At 33.5% G+C, this 20,186-nt stretch overlaps 2 protein-coding genes across 3 annotated transcripts; one reads left to right on the plus strand and one right to left on the minus strand.

Moving 5' to 3' along the window:
* Positions 1-243: 243 nt before the first annotated feature.
* LOC18048318 (translation initiation factor eIF-2B subunit delta) lies at positions 244-6,790 on the minus strand. 2 transcript variants are annotated; one of them, XM_024188644.1, is made up of 9 exons: positions 6,110-6,186; positions 5,784-5,930; positions 5,515-5,643; positions 4,621-4,752; positions 2,847-3,205; positions 1,251-1,995; positions 1,075-1,171; positions 921-975; positions 244-531 (listed from the first exon to the last, which is right to left on the minus strand). In XM_024188644.1, the coding sequence occupies exons 3-9, from the start codon at positions 5,552-5,554 to the stop codon at positions 469-471; spliced, it is 1,491 nt and encodes a 496-aa protein (XP_024044412.1). In that variant the 5' UTR covers positions 5,555-5,643; positions 5,784-5,930; positions 6,110-6,186; the 3' UTR covers positions 244-468. The 2 variants fall into 2 exon arrangements, with proteins under 2 accessions (XP_024044412.1, XP_006440903.1); XM_006440840.2 differs by lacking the exon at positions 5,784-5,930 and having other exon boundaries at positions 6,110-6,790.
* A 1,175-nt stretch (positions 6,791-7,965) lies between these two features.
* On the plus strand, positions 7,966-8,879 carry LOC18048319 (oleosin 1). Its single transcript, XM_006440841.2, has one exon. It carries the CDS (start codon positions 8,171-8,173, stop codon positions 8,669-8,671), a length of 501 nt encoding a protein of 166 aa, XP_006440904.1. The 5' UTR covers positions 7,966-8,170; the 3' UTR covers positions 8,672-8,879.
* Positions 8,880-20,186: the final 11,307 nt, after the last annotated feature.

Raw genomic sequence — 20,186 nt, forward strand, 5'->3', positions numbered from 1 at the left:
AGGTATCCAAAAATTACCCTATTAGAGTGTGGGTGCTATTTAATTGAGATGATAAAATTTCTTATGTTGAAAATAAAAGACCTATGGTTCAAACTCCGCTCACATGTGTGAATAAGAGATTGGGTTGCTCTTAGACTAAATAAATAATAATAATAATAACAAAATTAGAGAGAAATTTTGCAAAGCGGAGTGCAATATATACAAGATAATAGTGAACTATGAGATAAAAATGAAGCACCTCCAAACCAAAATTGACAGAAGAGGTGAAATATCACTCTCTTCACTTTATTATATTCACCAAAGGCTATAAAATTCAAGCTAATTTGACGAGTAATGAGAGTTTCTAGTGCAAGAGTTGAAGAATTAAGTCCTGTTATCCAGTGCATACAATCCCCTGCCGGTAATTGTGAGAACTGAAGCACGAATAGACACTGTTTATCTGTTAAAATCCAATGATGAATGAATATTTTATATCAACAAATACTCCCTTCGATACTCGCGTACAATGACAGGCACACTGGTGGGCGGGATCTACGGAAGAGAAGAAGAAGCACATAAGAAAACTAACAATTAAAGAAATCTCAAGCAGCTATAAATTTGCCAAGTCCTACCACCATGAATAAATCATAATACAAAGCACCTGCTAGCTGGAACAATCTAGTAAAAGAAAGCTAACATGAAACGTTGAAGATATATATTCCACACTTGTACTCCCTATTTGGTACATATAATTTAGTAGCTTAAAGTTCTTACCTATTTGGTACTTATAATTTAGTAGCTTAAAGTTCTACTGTTTGCTAATTTATTCTCAACTATTGTCCATAGATAGTGTTGTTTCTGCACAGACATTAAACATTCTCTAACATACTACTAAAAAAGCCAAAAAAAAAAGGAGAACATTTTTTATCGATGTGACTTACCATGCCATAATCTGTGATAATCATAGAAACATATTCTGAAGGAGTAGCATCGTACCTGTTAGCATCGTGCGGACACAAGTGAGTACAAAATCAATAGATAAAAGATTTACACTTTACGTTTTTCTTCTACTTGATAAAATATCTAAAAACTTACATTAAATTGAGAAATTGGAGATTTTTCTCATTGGTCCGATTATCCATAGAATTCACATCTGGTCTCCCAGGTACTCTTGCAATATCATTTGAATCACCTGCAAGTAACTAGAAGATGTATCAATGCAGTCACTTTGAAAGCAAAAAATTATCTAACAAGCACCAAAACAAGCATACCTAGTTCATTTGAGCAGATCGAATCAAGCTGTACCCTCTCATGAAATTTGTATGCCTCACAACAGATTAGTACAGGAACACGAAATGCATGAGCAACCATTGCAACACAGGCAGTCCCAACCCTTGAATATGTAGTTCCATTAGACAAAACCGAGGAAGCTCCCAGAAAAACTCGTGTAACTTCATGCATAATGTAAGAAACAGCATTTATATGAGTATATGTACAACTTAAGCCCTTTGCCAACAGTCTACGAAGTAATGCTTGGCCTTCATGCTTTGGACGCGAGTCTACCACCACAACACGGAACTGTTTCCCAAGTTCGTGGGCATATAATAGAATCATCTCAACAACACATGATGATCCATAAGTGAGAAGAACATCCCCATCCCTGACCTTTGTAGCAGCATGTCTAACTATCACCTTATCAGCAAGTATTATCTTCTCATTTATGAAACGATCGATATCGTTACACAGGGCAGCCTTTGCTTCTGTTTCAGAAAGAGTTAAAGGTAGCTTGGCAATACGACTTTTCTGAAATCTGATAGCATTTCCCATGCTCATAGAAAGTGGCCGGCATTCAATCAGAAATGAGACATAACTACTGATTTTTGCTGTTAAATCTCTAACAAGTGTTTTTCCTGGTGGCGTAGAGTAGTCGTTAATGACTTCCTGAAATGCTCGAAGCATTGCGATACAACGAGCATTGCCCCCAGTAACATCTCCTGCCAAATACTGCACTCCAACCTGACAGTTTATTGTGACATCAATGAACAGAAGAATTCATAACTAATTCACAGTGTTTTCAGGCACTAAGGGCATCTTAATTATATTTAGGAAGTAGGAGATTATATATATTCTATGTTATATTAGCACATACTTTAAATCTAGTTCTCCAATACATGAGAACCCAATAAATTTCATTTCATGTAAACTTCACAAGCTGTCGCATATTAGACAAGGAATCAGCTGAAACAAAATTTGACATTGACAAGATATGAATAAGATTCACGAAAAAAGGTGACGATTGGCAACAGACGTCACACGGTACAATAAATTTTTTTTTTTGTAACAATACCAACTTATTTAAAACTTAGTATAATAATTCAACCCTAATTTTGTTCATTAAAAAAGGTCCAAAAAATGGCATTTAACCGTGGCTGGAAAAAGGAAAATCATCAATACTAAGTCCCAAAGACAAGTAAACCAAGGAGTAATATCTGCACTAGGATGTTGCAAAGTGAGTCGACATACATTTAACTACTACCCAGGCCTGATGCCTTCATGTGAAAAGAACACAGGAATATAAGCTATAGACATATTTGACATCGAGGTATGAGTGTAAAGTACATAGTTGCCAGATACATGCTTGAACACATCTAGAACTAAATTTCAGAGAACTTCGACAGCTCATACAGAATGAGGATAGATAATTACAGTTTATTAATTTAAAAATGAATCTATTTGCATACACACACTCACTCGTCATGCCAGTAATTGACTGGTGACAAGCTCGATTAATGATCAGAATATGAATAACCATGTTTCAATTACAACTTGACTGCTAGATTAAGCAATCATTTCACCATAAGTAGTACCTTGTAAACAGCTGGATGCATTGAATCAAGTTCTAAAAATTTAGATTCAAGATCAGTAAGCTGTGATCCATGTTCATACTGAGGTAGATGCCGGAATAACTCAACTCTGTTTTTAGCTTCAGGTTGATTGAACACTGCACGTTTTTTGGACTTGTTCACTCGACCCTGATCATCAAACTGCATGCGTGGAGGGGGAACGTCTTTCTTCCTCTCTCTCTCTGGTGGACGATCGCCTCCTCTCCTGTCAGAACCAGCAATTGTGGATCCAACTGCAGGATCATCTCTGTTTTGTGAAGGCTGCCTCAGAATATTACCAGGGCCTGCTCCCCCAGCCGCAGCAACAGGTTTATTTCCTTGAGCTGTAAAAAACACCATGAATGAGGAAAATGCAGAACATGGATATGCCAAAATTTGTCTTCAAATTTCATGGAAATAGGGGGCGTTTGTTTTTTAACTTAATGACTTAATTGACTTACTTTCAATTAGTTGAGTCATTAATTCTGTTTTTTATTTTTTCAACTTAACGAAAATTTTCAGTCATTAAGTCGTTAAGCCAAATTTTTTTGGTTTTTTGCATAATCGAAAAATTCTAAATGGCATCATTAAAAGATATTCTCCAAATAATCCCTATCTAATTAGTTTATTTTCATCCTTACATAAACTTACTAATTAGCATTATTATTCATCTCCATAACTTGTGATAATATAGTATTGTTATCAAACAAAGGCTTTACCACCAATTCAGTTAAAGGTTATTTACGAATTACAATTTTATTTAATAAGCCTATGATTAGATTTTATATCAGTTAATATGATGGCAAAGTTTTCCACAAGTACCTTCATCTTTTGTAATCTTGATGGCTCCACTTTAATACAAAGAAAGAGTCAATAGCCTCTATAATTTTTCTCTTATCAATATTCTTATTTAATTATCAATAGAGTTAGACCAAAACAAGTAGTAGACTGTTATTATTTTTATCTGTTTATATTCTTCAAATTAGCATTATTTATCTTTACAAATTTTTATGAATATTTTTCCATATGGTACATCATAAATTACAATAAAATTGATTAATATATTCTAATTTAAAATAGTAAAGGGAGATATTCACTTGAACATGATATATGTTATGATAAAATCTTATTTATGTTCATTGAGATATTTATTATTTATTTAACATTTAAAATTTGCAAGGGCACAAATGTAAAGGTGTTGATTTCAGATTTTTTAAGTTAAAAAAAAAAACTTAATGCTTATTATACAAAAATAAACATGTCCATTTAGATTTAGAAATTTAGCTCTATCTAAAATTCAGACTAATTCAGCTTTATCCAAATTTCAGACCCGAAAGAAAAAAGGCCACCTTAATAATAACAAAAATGTTTTATGAAGGACCAACTCCCTGCCTATACTCCAGCATTAGTTTAGCATAAATTAGTACAACCTATTGGTTGCAATTTCGAATTTTATTTTATCTTGAGATAAAAATAAGAAAAGATCTTTTTTTTTTTTTCTTTTGGTACCAATGTAGAAGAGAGCAAACTATGGATCAAACATAGTAGCAGTAAAGGAGGCCCCTTAAAAGAGAATTCTTCAGATAGCAAACCAGCAAAGGGAATACAAGCACATAGCAATAAAATTGCCTGTACCTCTCACTGAGCAATTTAAAAATGAAAACAGTAAGAATTTTGTTATTTAAATCCAAAGAAACTTACTACTACTAGCAGAATTTGGCTTCAAATACTGAAAAGAACATAAAGATCACTTTTGAACCTTTTCCAGCTGCTTTGGCAGCTCTTTGAGCTTCCTGCGTTTCACGTCGTTCAGCTTTAGTTGTTTTTGCTTTCAGAGTGTTTGAACTTGACTCTCGATTATTCACTTCCACACCACCTCCTCCACCTTTTCCTGTGGTGTTTAAAACATTGTAAAAGACACGGGAAAAAAAAAAAACTTCTATATGATAAGAAAGGTTTCAAAATACAAACAGACACCAGCTACAACCTCAGAATCTAAGTGAATCCTCAAACATTATTACAACTTCACAAATGCCTCCTTTAGCTAGCTTTGTTGCTCACTATTGGCAGTCTTGCATGTTTACAGAAATCCTTTAAACATGTTTCATAATCTCAATCCTGAAAATATTCATTCTATCATCCTAAAACATATCGCAAATTTCACACAGTTACCAACGGAAACTATGCAACTGAAGGCATTTTGACCTGCCACCCAAAAGCATGAGCAGAAGCACAATCTCTCTTATGTCTTACAGTAAAAAGCATATTCAACATACAGAAAAAAACAAGACTTCTTGTCTAAATGCCATTTTTTTCTTTTTTTGATAGGAAACAAAGAAACTAGTATTAATAAGAACAATAATTACAAAATGTGACCAAGGGGCACACAAAGAAAAAACCCCTAAAATATTTAGACTTCTTGTCTAAATACTTAATAAAAAATAAAAAGGAAAATCATTCTTTTTTATAAATTGTGCATTCTGAACTTCATTCCATTCTTTTTATTTCAACCAAAATTACAAATCTTTTCCTTTTTAAAGGGCAAAAAAACTATATATATCCAGTTTAAATTCTAATAATCATCAATTTTAACACTTCACGTATCAGTCCAAACATTCAAAAGATGAAGAAAAGATAAGATCGCTGTTTGAACCTTTTGTAGCAGCTTTGGCAGCTCTTTGAGCTTCTTGCATTGCACGCCTTTCAGCTTTTGTTGTTTTTGCTTTTGCTGTTGAACTCGATACTTCATTATGCACTTCCACAGCAGCCCCTCCGCCTCTTTCTGCAATGCTAGATGTTTTAATCACATAAAAAAGAAAACCTTTTCATATGATAAGAAAGCCTCCCAAGTACAACCAGCACCATTCAACAACCTAAGAATTTTAGTGAATCCCAAAACACTAATACCACCACAGAGAATACCTTCTTTACTTAAATCAGAACCATAAATTCCACGCAATTGCCAATAGAAACTATGCAACTAAACACAGATAGGATATGTGCTTCTACTTTGAAAGCAAAGCAAGTGTTTGAAAAAGCTGCAGCCGGCAACCCAATCCCAAACATACCCTGCCACAAACCCAAAACATAGTCGCTTTCATACTCTCTATATCTCTTCTTGATCCCATTCATTATATTTTTTAATTAAATATACAATAAAATTTAACCATCAAATTTGTTACCAAACAAAATAGTTTAATTTAAATTTACTTCTGATTATGAACAAATACTATAAAATTACACATTACCAGGAACAGCTTCGGGTTTTTTACCCTCCAATTGGGTAAAATTCTCCATTTTCACTGTGGTCAAGTCAAAACCGCCACCAGGAAAACTCGAACCCGCCGAGAATTTCCCGGAACTGTTCCTACCGAACCAGCCCAAAGTCGTTGAAGCCTCGGAATTAACCTCCGAAGAATTCGGCGAAACCGGTTGTCCAAGCAACGAATTCCCCGGATTGTAGCTCCCGACTACCGCGACGCGGTCATCCCACATTGGACGACGGGACGAGGACTCCGGCACTGCCACGGCCGCGGAACGGAGGTGAGAAAGGTTTTCTGAGTGGTGACGTGGCGGCGGAATCATGACGGGCGAGAAGTCGGGAGAATCGGAAGGAGTACCCGAGTTCGACTCAATGGGGACTGACTGTGTCCGACTTGCCTGCGGGGGCGGGTTCGGATCCGAATGAGTCACGAAGCCCACCTGCCGGACTTTGGGCACGACTTGCGAAACGCGACGAGCGTCCATTGAGCGTGGTGTCCAGTCGCCACCAAGCTTTTTTTTTTTTTTGGGAAATTATTGGACGTGAAATCGGAAATTGGATGGTTTTAGGGTTTGAGGAATCAAAACGACGATAAAACGAATTTCAGAATATTTTGCTTTGCGGAAAGAGATTTTTCTTTTTTTATTCTTTTATTACTGTTTATGGAAATACGTTACCTCAGTTGAAAAAAAAAATTGAAATCAATTACATATTTATAATTAAATAGATGTTTAATTTCTAAAAAATATGGATAAAATATTTATTTACTTATTTATTTTGAAAAAAAAACCTATATCATTATTTATGATATTAACGTAATTTCGTTTTATCATTTAAACAGTAATATTCTAAAAATAATAATTTCAAGTGGGAATTTAATAGGAAATTAGAAATTTAAGATTGAGTAATTAAACAGGCGTACGAAAAAGTAGCAGCATCGATTCAGCGAAGTCGAAACATAGACCCCACCACTAAGAGAGATAAAACTTTATTCTCATTACGTGGATGGAAGTTAAAATACAGTAGGAATACTTTACTCGTTTGATTCTCTCGCTTGCCACTGGACTGGGATTCTGAAATAGTACGTGACGCCGACATCGAAATGAGAACCCTTTGCCGTTTGTACTCATCCACCATTTTTGTTGTTGCTAGGTGGTAGCTCAATCAATGTGTCTAGGTACTTCGGAATATACTCTCTCAAACCATTCAATTTTTAACATATGTATATTTATTTACTCGTAAATAATTAATTGAGATGTGCCCCAGCAAGAACCTAATGAACGAGGGAATTTAATATGACTCGCGATTTGTCGCTATGAGCTCTAGCTTCCTCAAACGCCGTCGTTTTTCTGACGATCCGAGCTCATAGCTCAGGTCCAACTCATTCTTTCTAATCATGCAACATTTTCCGGCCCAAACGTGTAGGTTTTAACATTCATCTAACTAGTTTTATATAATATCCATTAAAATCTCCGCTCACTACTTCTTCATAATAATATTTAATAATTAATATCTGTTATCGGTGTCTCCAGTCGACCGAAGTGGAACTCATCAATTTTTATCCCTAATTTGATAAAATAATCGATGGCAAGTGCTATTTGCTAAGTTACAGGCTTACAGCAGGACCCTTATATCATACACGCACTATTCATGACAATTGACATGGACTTATGAAACACTAACAAGAATACCAAGCTTCACTCTTGGCTACAAGTACTCCCTTATGAACTCTTGCTGATATGTCAGATCGGACGATCAATAAACACCGATCAAACTCTTCGATCATCGTTACTCGCCACAACACCACCAAATCAACTCGCCCGCAAATATAAAGAAAAAGTCAAGTCAGAAAGAGTCCACCATAACGCAAACCCTCAATCTAGGAATGCTCAAACCCTCCCTACCCTCCACGTGTCCCAGTGCATGCATCAAACACTACACCTGTCCCCCAACTTTCCCCGCTCCACAATTTATCACCTCTTCATGGTTCACAATCATAAACCAACCAACAAAACCAAAAAAAACACTTTAAAAAAACCAAAGCAACATGTCTGACGTTCGAAACCCTACCATCCACCAGAGACCTTCCTCGAGACTAAACAATTCAAACATCAACAGCAGCAACTCCTTGCTACGCAGGTTTCAAACCCATGCACCGAACTCGAGCCAACTCATTGGTTTTTTAACCCTTTTCGTATCCGGTTCGATTCTTCTTCTCCTCATCGGCTTGACCGTCACCGCAACAATCCTCGGCCTGATCTTCTTCGCGCCGTTGCTTATACTCTCTAGCCCCATTTGGGTCCCCATTGGAACAATTCTCTTCATAGCGGTTGCTGGGTTCTTATCCGTTTGTGGGTTCGGCGTCGCGGTCCTCGCCGGTTTGTCTTGGATGTACAGGTACTTTAACGGAATGCACCCGCCCGGTTCGAACCGGTTTGATTACGCGAGGAGCCGGATTTATGACACTGCCAGTCATGTGAAGGACTATGCTAGGGAGTATGGTGGGTATTTGCAGAGTAAAGTCAAGGATGCAGCTCCTGGTGCATGAGGTTAATTTGGACCGGCTGGTTTGGACTATGTGATGAACCGGGTTTGGTTTTGTTTTGTTTGTTCATTTGTTGACGGTGGAATTTTGGTTGTTTCATCCTTTGGCTAATTGGCTTTTCCTTTTATTGATAGGCCTTTTTACTTTGTGTGAAAATTTGTGACTTGAATGATTCCTCAATTTTGTGCTTGGTTTTGAAGAAAAAAGGAAGTGAAATGAATATAATTTCTCTACTTGTAATTAAACAAAAATGAAAATAATGATTTTAAAATTATTTGCTTCAACCAATCTTTGCCTAAAACAAAAGTTACTAACTGCACATGATCACTTTGGTTAATTAGCATTAATGTTGGGAACTTATGATCTCATTAAATTTTTAATTAGGGTGTTGCTTAGAATGTAGTATTGTTTTATTACATACGTTTTTTAGTCTATTTAGATCAAATTGAAATTTTGCTATTTTGCTCCATACCTCTACCTAAATTTGTGTACGTGGGATTCGAACTTATGAGCCCACACTAGGCCAAGCCTTATTGGATTACTTACGAGTTTAGTTTATCAAGTGTGTGACAATTAGCAATCTTTATTAGCCTATCAAAAGCGAGCCAATATCTGTGTTTTAGACTTGTAGCTTGCTTAGCTTACAAAATACTCCTGGAATTGGAAAAAGTATAAAAACTCATTCCAATCGTGCGTTTATTGATATTTTGCCCTCTCAATTAACTTTCGTATCACGATGGCTTTATATCAATAATTATTAGTTAGGCCTGTTTGGTATGGTATTAAGATGTAGCTTAAACGGCTGTAATTATGAAAAGGTAAAAGTTAGTTATATTTTGAGATTAGTTCATTAGTCTCAGTATTTAAAAAAAAAAAAAAGCCCTCAAAACATTTTGGTCATTGAACTATTGATACCCTTAATATTATTTTTTTAGCTTGCTTTTAGATTATTATCCTTTTATAATATTTTTTTTTTACATTAAAAAAATAAATTATCAATTTAATTCAAAAAATAAAAACAAAAGGATATATAAATTTTTATGTAAGCTTATGTATGTCTGAAAAAGTTATTATTGTAAAAATATTAAATTACCATTGTTTTTGGACATTAATTAAAAAATTAATATATTAATTTCTCAACAGAATGGTCCACAAAACTAATATGTATTCTTTTTTTTATCTCTTCTTGGTTATTTAGTTTCGTATTAATGTTTAAAAAATAGAAACGAAACTTTTTTGTAAGAATGTAATATTACAAAGTAAGTTAAAAAGAACAAAAAGTAATGGCAGGGTAATCAATAATTTAACGAAAATGATGTTATAATCAATAGTTTAAAATTACAAGGACTGAACATACACTAATATCAAAATATGAGAATTAAATAAGTTTTTTTATATTAAGAAAAATTATCTTTACACATCTAAGATTTAGAAAAATGATCATGGAGATCTAAGTTTTAAATAAAAGACATTAAGGCGGCGTTTGTTTTTTTGTTTGAGTTGTAAATAGACTTTAATTGATCCGAATTCTAAATAGATTTTAATTGAGTCCCGTGTTACATTTAGACATTCATGAAACTCCAAACTTGCACTATATCATGAACATAACACATGTTACAAGTATTATGTCTAAAAGTGGGTCGATTTGATTCATAGAGAGGGTCAATTTTATTGACCCCGTTTAGAAAGTAACCTTTTGGCATCTTCGAAAGTCTGGCATAAAAGGTTTTCCAACACTAGTTGCATGTGCAAAACCATCTACGTCAACTCCAACCGTAAGTGCTGATTACTATAAAGAATAATAAGTAAACAAGTGATATATCAGTAAATAACTCATTGAAAAAAAATTGTTGTAGAGAGTAATGTTTGAAAAATTATTATAGATAAACAATAATTTCAATTCACATGAAAACAATAGTACTAGATACTTACTGCATCTAGTGTTAGTAAATACCAGTTTATTAGTTCATCCTTAGTTTGTTCACAAAGTATGAGGTGATCTGCTATCATGGTAAGAACCTAAAACAATAGTTAATAAATGACAATTTAATATTCAGCAACAATAAGACATTCAAACATATAGTATGTAAAGTTAGTAGTAATACACCGCATACCTCTTCGTTCACAGTTGTGTTAGGCAAAAAGTTCATAAAAATATGTCTAAAGATAAATTGATCATCAGTAGACATAATGATTTCATTGAAAACACAAATAAGTAATAAAATGTTAGGTAATCAAGACATATGTACAGGAAAATAAAAAATACAAATTCATATAAACCACAAGTACCTTGTGTTAGTATCTCTATCAAATGCATGTTGAATGAGCTTCAATTGGTGAAGAGAAAAAGGATTATTTATGTGGAAAGGACTAGCTTTAAAATCTTTGCTCTCCACAACACTTTATCATAAGGGGAAAGTTGGTATTGTCCAGGCCTTCTATTCCTTTCTGGTTATGTTACTGGTATATTGATATTAATGGAGGTTTAGAACTCTTGCTTAGTGTTAATTGGTGCGGCCAAATTCTATAAAAGTCCAAGCTCAAAATTAATTTGTTATCATTATTATCATTAAAATCAAATTACAATTAAAGATCGCATAGACAAACCTCTCCTTTCTCTTGGGGTAGCGGTGTTAGATTAAAAACATGGCTTCCATCAAATTGAAATGAATCAAGTGGAGTTTTGCTAACTTGTGCAATAGTCCCAATACAGCCCAACATGGCATCAAAGACTCGTAAACTTGCTTTCACTCTACAATCCACAGAGTCATCCTCACTAACCAAAATCATTTTTCCTTCAGCTTTTGACATTATTTTTCCATCCAGAGATGTAGGATTTTGATATTTCGGATTTGAAGGTGGAGCAGGAGTAAATGGTTGTTTGGTTGATCCTCCATGATAATTTGATATCAATTCACCTAATAATATTTCTATGTTTTCCAGTCTGAGTTCAAGGGTTAGGAATGACTCTTTGTTTTGGTCGAAGAATGCCTTAAACCTTTCAATTAGTAATTAAAAAACATCATTATTAACATTATTCTGCCTAAGAGGTTCTGTCTGTTGAGGCTTATAAAGACGATCATACTAACGCATTGAAAGTTGAAATAATTCATAAAATAATAATAATTTAGTCTAAAATATAGTAAATCGATTTCATTAAAGTAGTATGCACGTATTTTATACCGTATTGCTTTTGATGCCACCAAGTTTTTTTTGTCATTTCAAGAATCGTCGAATCTCATCATTATTCCATATACTGATAGGACATATTGTTCTATTCATAAAAGATCGATCATATACAATAGAAGAAAAGTAGAACAACTATGCATTAATGGCAAAGTACATATGTCATGAACTGAAATAACTAAAATACAAGAAGCAAGTTACAATTTATTTTTTATATTAAACAAACCTTTAAGAAAAGAACGCAGCCACTAAAGATGCTCACTTTATTTTCTTTAAGTTTTTGCACACCTTCCCATAAAAAATAAAGCTCTAATTAGTCCAATTTTTTTTCTCCAATAGAATTTGTATCATTCAGTATATGAAGATACAATGGATTAATGTATATTGCCCTTGTGGGACATAATATAGTTCCCAACACAAAAGAGTAAAAAGTATCTTAAATTCATCATCAGAACTTGAATTATTCATTAGCCTTTTTATCACATCTGCTATATGAATTTCTTTGGGTCCACTGTTACATATTGTACGCAAATCAATTATATCAATAGCTTGGTCATTTAAATCCACTCGTGTGCCTCTATCTCTAACCCCCCATTATAGTTGCAAACATTGTAGGGCTTAAATTGTATTCTTTCCCATGTAGAATTATACTTTGCCTGGCTATATCACATTGTTCAATTAATGATGTACATAACTCTTGTCTTAAGCGCCCACATTTTAGGTTAAGTAGATTTCCAAAGCCCATTTCTTTTACTACTGCTTATTGATCACTTGAAAAAGAGGAAACCACCTCTAAGAAAGAGGCTACACGACATCGAGATAGAAGGTTGCCACCATCAGCCTTGTCCTCATCAAATTCCTCAGTATTTTTACTCGCTCCACTATTTTCACCAACATCTGAGGTATAAATTGTTGAGTGTTAGAAAATGCATATTTATAAAGGAGAAAACCGTCATTTTACATTTTAAGTCTTACTAACAACCCTTACTTTTATATATTTAACCTTCTTGTGATTTAATTACATGTGTTTTATTTTAATTAAGTATTTTATGTATTTTAGGGGCATTATAGTCATTTCACAATAAAGGAGAGATCAGACGGCAAAACGGACATCACTTTTGAACTCAGGACGGTCGAAAACCTTAGGAGGAGCATAAAAGGAAAAATGGCACTATTCACATGTACGGTACTATTCACGTGTACGGTACTGTATACGTTACCGTTCACGACACTGTTCACATAGACGGATGATGACGTGGCATTGACCGATGATGTGGCATTGACTGATGAGGTGTCACGATCCTGTTGGACTAAAATTCTTATGTACTGTTGATGGTGACGTGGCAGCATATCAGTGGACGAAAAATCTCGCGTACGGTGCATGCATCACACAGGATTATTTTCAACCAAACCGCGTTACTGTTCATCCGGGTCAAACCGCGTTACTGTTCAAAGTCGGGTCAAACCGTGTTACTGTTCATCCGCGTGGTCAAACCGTGGACTGTTGACTGATGACGTGGCGCAATCCTGAGCGTCCAAACTGTTTTTAATCCGATGGCCATGATTTACTCCATGTATCTATAAAAAAGGGGCCTCCCCCCCCTAATTTGATATCTCTGAATCCATTTTTGGACTCTGTTTTCTGTAATTCCCTCTCCATCTTGTATTTTCTTCGTATTTTAATAAATTCCCATTTTGCCCCTAGTTCAATTATGAGTGGCTAATTTTCTTTCAAGCTTGGGTTGAAGGTGAAGTCTCAACATGTGTCATGGGCTTTATTTGGTAAATTTATTTTCTCTTCCCCTCTAGTTTTTGTGAATGTTTTGACTTCTCGTCGACAAATAATACTAATCTTGTCTAGTACCGCCTTGGTTTCACCGGCCCTCTGGTACAAGGTTATTATTATTTGGCACGATAAGCCCTTAGCACCATATTGATTAGAGTGTGGTTCATGAGGTGTGGATTCCCCCCTCATGATTTAATTGACATTAATACGGATTATTTAGCCTATGATGCATGTTGATACGGATCCAGATACCCAAGTACGTCAATTTAATAGATTTTCTCTTCAATTTATTCTCTCCATTGCAATTCCAGTTTTAGAATTTATTCTCGCCATTTTAATTTAAGTTTTAGCATATTCCAAATCATTTCCACCATAATTCCAACCACCCATTTACAAAATTAATTCTATATATAATTAAAATCCACCTCCTCGTGGGATCGACACTCGTCACCATTGATCTACACTACAATAGATTCGTGCGCTTGCGAGTACATTAAAATTTGCACAACATAAATCTCATTCATATTACTAAGCATTCATCGACGCCTCTCCTCAAAGATTAGTTTCTTCAAATTTTGTGCAATATCTATCATGTGACAATGATAATATATATAAATTCAGTGGCGTATTATCTAAGGTAAGAGAAAATGAAACATTCAGAAAGTCATAGTTAGATTACATACCATTTTATCCACCTTTTCAACCCATAATAGCTTCAGTCGTTTTGATTCTGCTGTACTGTAATCAATATTTAAAGTTACATTAATAAAAAAAATTAAACCTTTAAATATAGTGCATACATAAGTAAATATAAGCTTTACTTTCAAATAATATATCCATACTTTTTTATTCAATCCTTCCTTTTTCAACGATTTTGATTTTTCTTTTGATTTTTTTTTCTCTCACCATCAACAAATTTTATGTTTTTTTTGTAAAACCTACAAGAAAGCAGTTAATAAAGAACACATTTACTACATATTTTACTTGTTTTTAGCGCAACAGTCGTCTATCGCACCAAATCACAGCCCACAGGTGCGATAACCATCTAAACAAAGGCACTCATGATGTCTATCGCACCAAACAAATGCATACACCAACCTATTGCGCAAAACTATCACACTCGAAAGACCAAATCTAATATTTATTCATTATAAAATTATTATAAAAAATAAAAAACCATAGGTGCAACATTTTGTAAAAAAAAAAAGCAACCTAGAATAATAAAAGGATAAATAAAAAATAAAATAATTCTATGTGGCATTTTGTCAAACATAGTGTGTGCATTACATTTCTGTACTACATCATTAACAAATCATTTTCTCCAAATTTAACAATTTATAAATCTAATAATTTTAACAATTTACAAGACTAAGTTTAAAGCTGAGTAACTTCGATGAGAAGACGAAAGATTGGGACCGGGACTAAGAGCAGGCGCAGGAGCAAAAGTGAGAGCAAGGTGGAATGTAGTGTGAGTTGGATCAACACCAACAGCAACAATGAGAGCGAGAGGGGAGTGGGAGCGGAAGGAGTGGCAGAGTGAGTGAGAGCGAGGCAGAGCGTGAGATCCAAAGGGAGAGAGAAGATGATTTAGTGACTAAGGCTTTTGTTTTATTATCCAAACACGGAGCATGAGATCGAGAGGGAGAGAGAATAGACTTTCGCTTTATGATCAGAGAGAGAAAGAAGATGATTTCGTGGCTAAGATCCAAAGGGAATGAGAAGATGTTTTCCTTTTGTTTTTATTCACTCTTTTGTTTTTGTTTTTTTTTTTAATTTCAAAACCCCAACCGTTGCATTCAAATGAGCTTAATCTAACGGTTTAGAGACACCTTATGCACTATAGAGGGGATTTTAATCCTTGCATTGTAACTATAGCCTTTTTCTTCATATTAATTCTTCCATTGATTCTAGATTCATATTAATTCTTCCATTCATTTTCAACCATTCTAGTTCTACTTTTATTCAAAAAGAAAAAAATTAGACAAAAAAGACAAATATAAATCTAACATGGAAAAGATAGAATTGAGAAGCTATTGTTTGCTCACTATATTTTTTATCAAAACATCATAAATAAATATGTTTGTTTATGATGCCATAATGGACTGCATTCTTCTATACAATCAAACTGATTCTTTCTGGACAATTTCCCTTCCTATATCTTGGAACAAGTCATGCATTGTTATTATATTGGGAGTATCCTTACAAGAGACTTATCGATAAGAATACGTAATCTTATTTTCTGCAAAGAAGTCATAGGCATCAAGAAAAATTAGTACATGGTCTCTACACTCTTCTTTCAAGAAACATGCAATATCTAAAAAAAATTATGATCCCCAAAACTCCTAATCTTTCCATAATTGGTCTTGCATTCCATGATTTTTAAAAGTTCATCTAGACACTAACTGAAGAAGCATAGTTTTATGAGAAAATGATAATTAAAATGCCTGATACTTCAATTGCACCTACAAGAGACTTTGAACTTTTATCTCTTCTCTTTAGATTGTTGTCAATGGAAGTTTCAATACCCTTTTGAGGCAAAGTTGAGTAGGGATGGCTAGTAAAGTTATAGTGTCCTCTCCTTTGAAACTAAAGCAAAACATCATATTTATTATTTCGAGAATGAGAAGAAAAAGCCGCAACAGTTCAATAGACGAGAATTTTGTTAAGATGAAAATTTGGGATGAGAAAATGATTGAATGTGCAACTACATTGTATGTAAATATATATGCTTTAGAATTGATGTAAGTTAGACTTAGTGTAAACACATAATATCTCATTTTCATTTTCATTGAACTGCTTTATTGACTTTAATGAATTGAAACAATCAAAATGTGTCTTTTGTTTCTTTATATTATGTGTTTGCACTAAGTCTTCCTAAGTCAATTTGACACGAATACATTATTTTATTTATATTTTAGTTTTATTGTATTAATTATTTTATTTAGACAATATAAAATACTATCTAGTAGTGGGTTAGTGGATGTGGTTAAGTGGGGATTATATTGCCTTTTTTGGAGATTATTGGACTATTATATTTTGTATATATCTCTCTAACTCACAATGAAAACATGACCTATTATAAATTTACTATGTTGACTTTCGTGCAAATTCAACATACAATTAATAAGAGTTCCAAAATTGTATCTTTTGTTCTATGAATGCGAAAGCGGATCACAATGTGATCATGTTATTATAGAGACAGAAGATAAATTTATGGAAATTCCTCATGCTACTATATGTTTAGGGTCGAAAGATAATCATAATTAAATAAAATCCCCTCAAGTGACGTTATAAGAGCTCACTAACTTTTTACTCACTATATTTTCTAACACGTTTTATGTATTTCTAGGTTTCTCACATACTTATATTTTAGATAAACAAGTATGTTTATATAGAACCTAATGAGAGTGATTGAAGTCAACCAAAAGACTACAAAACTCTTAGAGTCTGATTAAGCTTAAAATAGTCATATGAAACTTTATTTAAAGAAGCTTTTAGATGTTCTTTATGTTAGGCCGATCTAACCCATCATGGGTGTCAATTCCAACATCTACCACTTGCACATGATGGGATGACAAAACAAATGCAGCAATGAAAGCAATTTGGCCTAAAACCTTGAATGTATTACTATGTGGGAAAATGCAACATGTGACCCGTGAGTAATAAATTGGAGCTTAAATAGCTAGAAATTTCAATTGTAAACCAATATAAGAGATTATATATTTGTTTATCGTGTATCCTCGATTTTATTTTCATTACTTTGATCTAGGCATACTTAATCTCTTAATAAAAGATATGCTTGACTCCATGAGCTTTATGTATCCACAATTGTAATTATCTTTACGTGAATTATATAACTAGTCAATCAGTGAATACATAAGTCATATGTAATAGCAATAATTCTTCCCATCCTACTTATATTTTGAAAATGCTAGACTAACTTCTTTCTTAGACATGTTTCATAAGCTGCATAATGTCATAGCTATAGATAACATGCTAAATTGACAAACATTAATCTTTAATCTTAAAATATATTGGATGATGACCAAGGATAGCAGCCGAGTTCTCATTATATCTTAAAGGAACTTACTCAATGAGGAAGTAAGGATTCATTTATCTATTCTTCACTCATTTTTCTTATGGGTCACAAAATGCACGTGCGGTATGAATCATGCATTATACTGAATTCTCTTTTCATAAAGAGTATATGTTTAATTATTCACTGTACAAATCGTAGTTTAGGCACTTATCAAAGTGCCTAACTTGAGCTTTAATAAGCTTGCCTTAACAAGGCGCTAAGAGCCTGTTTGGTATGGCTTATTTAAGAGCCATAAGTGCTTATTTAATTTCATAAGCACTTTTTAAAAATTTTTATGGTGTTTGGTTATTTTTTTAGTAGAGTTTTTTTTAGCTTAAATAAACTAATTTACCTCTAATAGGAAAAGTCCAAAATTTGAACTTTTGGGAGTAGAGGTTAGAGAGCTTTTCCAAAAAATATATATTATCAAAAATATCCTTGACATATTTCATTAATTACATAATACCCTTTGTATAAAACCTACCCAACGAAAATTTTTGCCGTTATATAAACATATTGTTGCCGCTACTTCACTTATCTCTCTCTCTCTTTTTTTTTTAAATAACCAGCACTTTAATTTTACAATCCCTACACATACCCAACACTTGAGAGAGTATATATCAATTATGCAATTTTTAATTTTGAAAATTAAAAAAGTGATTGAACTGATTTTTTCTTATTAATTGATAACTTGAATGCATTTTGTTACATGTTATATAATTATGAATACATATCCTTTTTGGTAATTTAATTACACAAAAAACACTTTTAGTTTTACACAGCCAAACAATTTAATGGTTCAAAAGTACTTTTTTAATTGACAACCAAACACCCAATGACTTTTTGTCCAAAAACTCTATTAGTATAAGCTCTACTCCTATAAACTCTACTGCTATAAGCTCTATTTAATAAGTTGTACCAAATGGAGCCTAAGTCCATATCTTGCTTAATGCAGGTTTACATGATAATGGAGTATATCACTGTCGGTCCAATAACTTACTTAATATGACCTCATCTTGACCTAATCAAGGCAACACATTCTTTAGAATTACATAAGCTCCATGACAATAGACCATATATATAATTGTGTTGTAATTCTATGTGTCTCATCCCAACTTACTACTATAGTAACTGAGGCAACTTTTTATGTAAAAAAGTCGTTCTTAATTTGACGACATATCTTTTTACAATCTTATATGTGCTAGGAGGTAAGACGGTTCAGATTTTCCATGAAGATTTTAGAAATGGAAAAACCCTAAAATGGTGGATAAAAAAGATGAAGCAACCCTAAAGTCTCAAGAAAGAGTTAGAGAGAAGGCCAAAAAGAACCATTCATGTGTCTTGAGGTGAATACTTCTAGCTTGGGTGCTCTAGAGGCACTTTCATCTTTTATGCAATATGACATCTCTCCATTGGCTAAATCCTCTTTAAATGAAGATATTATGGAGATTTCATTCAAATGAGCTTATTGGCCAAACTATAAATGATGTTCCATATGGCGCTTGTTGAATGGGCAGCTCGATGATGGTAGATATAGAGATGTTAAGTTTGTCCTCTACTGTCCAATAAAAAAAAAAGTTTGTCCTCTACTGCTAGGTACTTCTATAAATTTGATTTCATATTGATTCTTTATTCTTAGGCTAAAAGATGAAGAACTTTTACTTATTGATGCTAACATTTAGGAAATACACTTGTGGCACTAAAATATCTTTATTTGCTTCTACTTTTTATCCTCTGAATTAAGCTAATTCTACCAACATAAATAACCTTACAAATTTATCCCCGAACAATTATTTATAAATAATATTATTATAGTAATTAATATTATTACTATTTAATTTTGTAATAGGGACACAATCACAAAGTGGGGCAAAATGGCCTAACACCTCATGAGAATGGCATTCGCATTCTCCATTCTCAATTTTAGCTAGTCCCATACTATCCATTCCAATTTCTAAACTCAAATTTTTGAAGTAAACACAAGGAATATGAATGATTTCCTATTTGTAAAACATACCTAAAAACAGGGGTCGATATTTAAGCCAGGTTGAATTGAATAAAACCAAATCCGAAATTTATATCAGGTTGCAATTTGGTTCGGTTTGAACCTCAAAACCGAAAGGCTTGAAAAAGTAAAACCAATTAAGTTTACTTTTTAGTTTGGATTAACCCAAACCGAACAATAAAGCCCATAAGGTTTTACATTAGAAAAAAAATGTAAAATACCCCTCCAATCGCAATCTCTCCAAATTAAACATTAACGTTGTCGGCCACTAGCTGTGCCACGCCACACCATGTCTCTAGCTCGCCACTAGTTGTCTCTTAAAAACATAAGCCACCCACCTTTTATTAACCTCTCTTTTTTTAAGCCTACTTTTTTCTTTTTACGAATTATTTTTTCTAAATTCTTTTGGTAATGTGATACATATGGAATGTGCTTCGTTGAGGCTGATGCTACAATACTTGTA

The sequence above is a fragment of the Citrus clementina genome, unplaced genomic scaffold (genome assembly GCF_000493195.1).
Source record: "Citrus clementina cultivar Clemenules unplaced genomic scaffold, Citrus_clementina_v1.0 scaffold_3, whole genome shotgun sequence".
Classification (NCBI taxonomy): domain Eukaryota; kingdom Viridiplantae; phylum Streptophyta; class Magnoliopsida; order Sapindales; family Rutaceae; genus Citrus; species Citrus x clementina.